Consider the following 2,752-nt stretch of genomic DNA (forward strand, 5'->3'; position numbering starts at 1 on the left):
CATGCTTTGAAATTTTATGCCCAAGAACTATGCCCTCTTCCACCATAAAGTGGCATTTCTCCCGATTGAGAACAAGATTGGTTTCTTCACAACGGGCCAAGACCCTATCAAGATTTTTCAAGCACTCATCAAATGAATCCCCCACAACACTAAAGTCGTCCATGAAAACCTCCAAAATGTCTTCCACCATATCGGTGAAAATGGCCAGCATACACCGCTGAAATGTAGCCGGTGCATTACACAACCCAAAAGGCATCCTAGAAAAGGTAAAGGTGTCATATGGACAAGTGAATGTGATCTTCTCCTGATCTTTCGAAGCAATCAAGATTTGGTTGTACCCAGAATACCCATCCAAGAAACAGTAGAAGGCACGCCCAGCAAGTCGATCTAACATTTGATCAAGAAAAGGCAAAGGAAAGTGATCCTTGCGGGTCACTTTATTCAACTTGTTGTAGTCCATGCATACCCTCTAATCGATGACGGTTCTGGTAGGAATCAACTCATTTTGTGAATTTGCAATCATGTTCATGCCACCTTTCTTCGGTACACATTGCACCGGTGAAGTCCACAAGCTATCAGAGATGGGGTACACAACCCCGACATCCAACCATTTGATCACCTCCTTTTTCATAACTTCTTGCATTGCCTCATTCAACCTCCATTGATGATCCACGGAGGGCTTTGCATCATCTTCCAGAATAATCTTGTGCATGGTAGAAGCGGGGCTTATCCCCCGAATATCATCTAAAGTCCATCCAATTGCCTTTTTCCGCTTTTGAAGCATCGCCAATGTGGCATCAACCTGCATGTTTGTAAGACAAGAGGAAAGAATAACTGGCAAAGTAGAATTTGAGCCTAAGAACTCATACCTAAGGTGTGGAGGCAATGGTTTCAGCTCCAACACCGGAGGATCCTCAATTGAAGGTTTAGTTGATGGAGTCTTTCTATTCTCGAGGTCCAAAGATAACTTCCTAGGCTCATAAGAGTAAGAGCCCATTCCATATAAAGTTTTCACGCACTCCACTCGGCCCTCATCATCATTGACATCAAGATTCAATAATACGGCCTCCAAAGCGTCCTCCACATTGATCATTGCACTGGTGTCATCAATTATCATTGTTATGACGAGGTCCACAAAAGAGCACACCTCGGTATTGTTGGGCAACTTCATCGATTTGCAAACATGAAAGACCACTTTTTGTCACCCACCCGGAAGGTGATTTCCCATGCTTCCACATCGACTAAGGTCTTCCCCGTAGCAAGGAAAGGTCTCCCCAAAATGATAGTAACTTCATAATCTACATCACAATCCAAGATCACAAAGTCAGCTTGCAAGATAAATTTGTCCACTCGGACAAGCACATCATTAATAATACCTAATGGTCTCTTCATCGTTCTATCTGCCATTTGTAATCTCATTGAAGTCGGCCTCGGCTGCCCAATACCCAAAGTCTTGAAAATGGAATAGGGCATCAAATTGATACTAGCACCCAAATCACATAGAGCTTTAGCAAAATCCACAATCCAAATGGTGCAAGGAATGGTGAAAGCACCAGGATCTTCAAGCTTCGGGGCCATTGAATGCACTATTGCACTAACTTGGTGAGTCATCTTTATAGTTTCACAATTCATAGACCTTCTTTGTTACCAAGTCCTTCATGAATTTAGCATAGCCCGACATTTGTTCAAGAGCCTCCACTAAAGGCACATTGATGGATAAACTCTTCATCATGTCAATGAACTTTTTGAATTGATTCTCATTTTTCTGCTTCGCAAGCCTTTGAGGATAAGATGGAGGTGGCCTTGGCAAAGGAGACTTGGCTTTAGGCACAACCGGCTCTGGTATGTCTATTATGTGTTCCCTAGACGGGTTCACATCATTTTGGGTTTCCACCTCGATATCTTGAATATCAATCCTCACTTCTTCATTCATATTTTCATAAATCACATTTTCAACCACCAAAGGAACTTCATCTTCTTGCAACTCAACATCATCATCCACAATTTGCTTTTGTTTAGAGGCATGCATATCACCGCCTCTCCCACTTCTTGTTGTTACCACCATAACACGATTGTTCCCACCCTTCGGGTTCACTACTGTATCACTTGGTAGCATACCCTTAGGGCTAGTATTTATTTACTGTGGGATTTGGCCTAACTACACCTCCAAGTTTCTGATAGAGGTATTGTGGGAAGCCAACCGAGCATCTGAGTCCGCATTCTTCTTCATCATCTATTCGAACATCATTTCAATTCTACCCATATCATTGCTAGAAGAACTAGGATCTCGAGATGGAAATGGGGGTGGATTGTTCGGTTGTTGGTACATTGTGGGCCTTTGAAAGCCTTGCCCCCAGTTTCCTTGGTTTCCATTGTTCCATCCACCTTGATTATTATTACTACCCCAATTGTTGTTATTACCATTCCAATTCCCTGGTTGTTTTGATTGTTGTTTTGATTGCCCCAGTTGTTGTTTTGGTTGTTGTTCCCCCAATTACTATTGCCTTGTTGTTGATTGCCCCAATTGCCTTGGGGTCTCCATTGTTGTTGGTTGGAAGAATTGCCTCTTTGGCCTTGATAATTATTCACGTATTGCACCTCTTCACTTTGTTCATCATAACCATCATTTTGAAATCCACCACAATCATTGTCAAATTGCTCTGAATTCCCTTGGCTTTGTTGCCCTCTTTGTCTTCTATTGTTGACAAGCATGTTAACACCCTTCATGGCATTCACTTGGCGAGGATTTTGA

At 42.5% G+C, this 2,752-nt stretch overlaps 1 protein-coding gene across 1 annotated transcript; it reads right to left on the bottom strand.

The window, feature by feature from the left end:
- Window positions 1-1,167: 1,167 nt before the first annotated feature.
- LOC138874987 (uncharacterized) lies at window positions 1,168-1,578 on the bottom strand. The gene has a single exon (XM_070153790.1). It carries the CDS (start codon window positions 1,576-1,578, stop codon window positions 1,168-1,170), a length of 411 nt encoding a protein of 136 aa, XP_070009891.1.
- Between the last annotated feature and the right edge of the window lie 1,174 nt (window positions 1,579-2,752).

The sequence above is a fragment of the Nicotiana sylvestris genome, chromosome 8 (assembly GCF_000393655.2).
Source record: "Nicotiana sylvestris chromosome 8, ASM39365v2, whole genome shotgun sequence".
Taxonomy (NCBI): domain Eukaryota; kingdom Viridiplantae; phylum Streptophyta; class Magnoliopsida; order Solanales; family Solanaceae; genus Nicotiana; species Nicotiana sylvestris.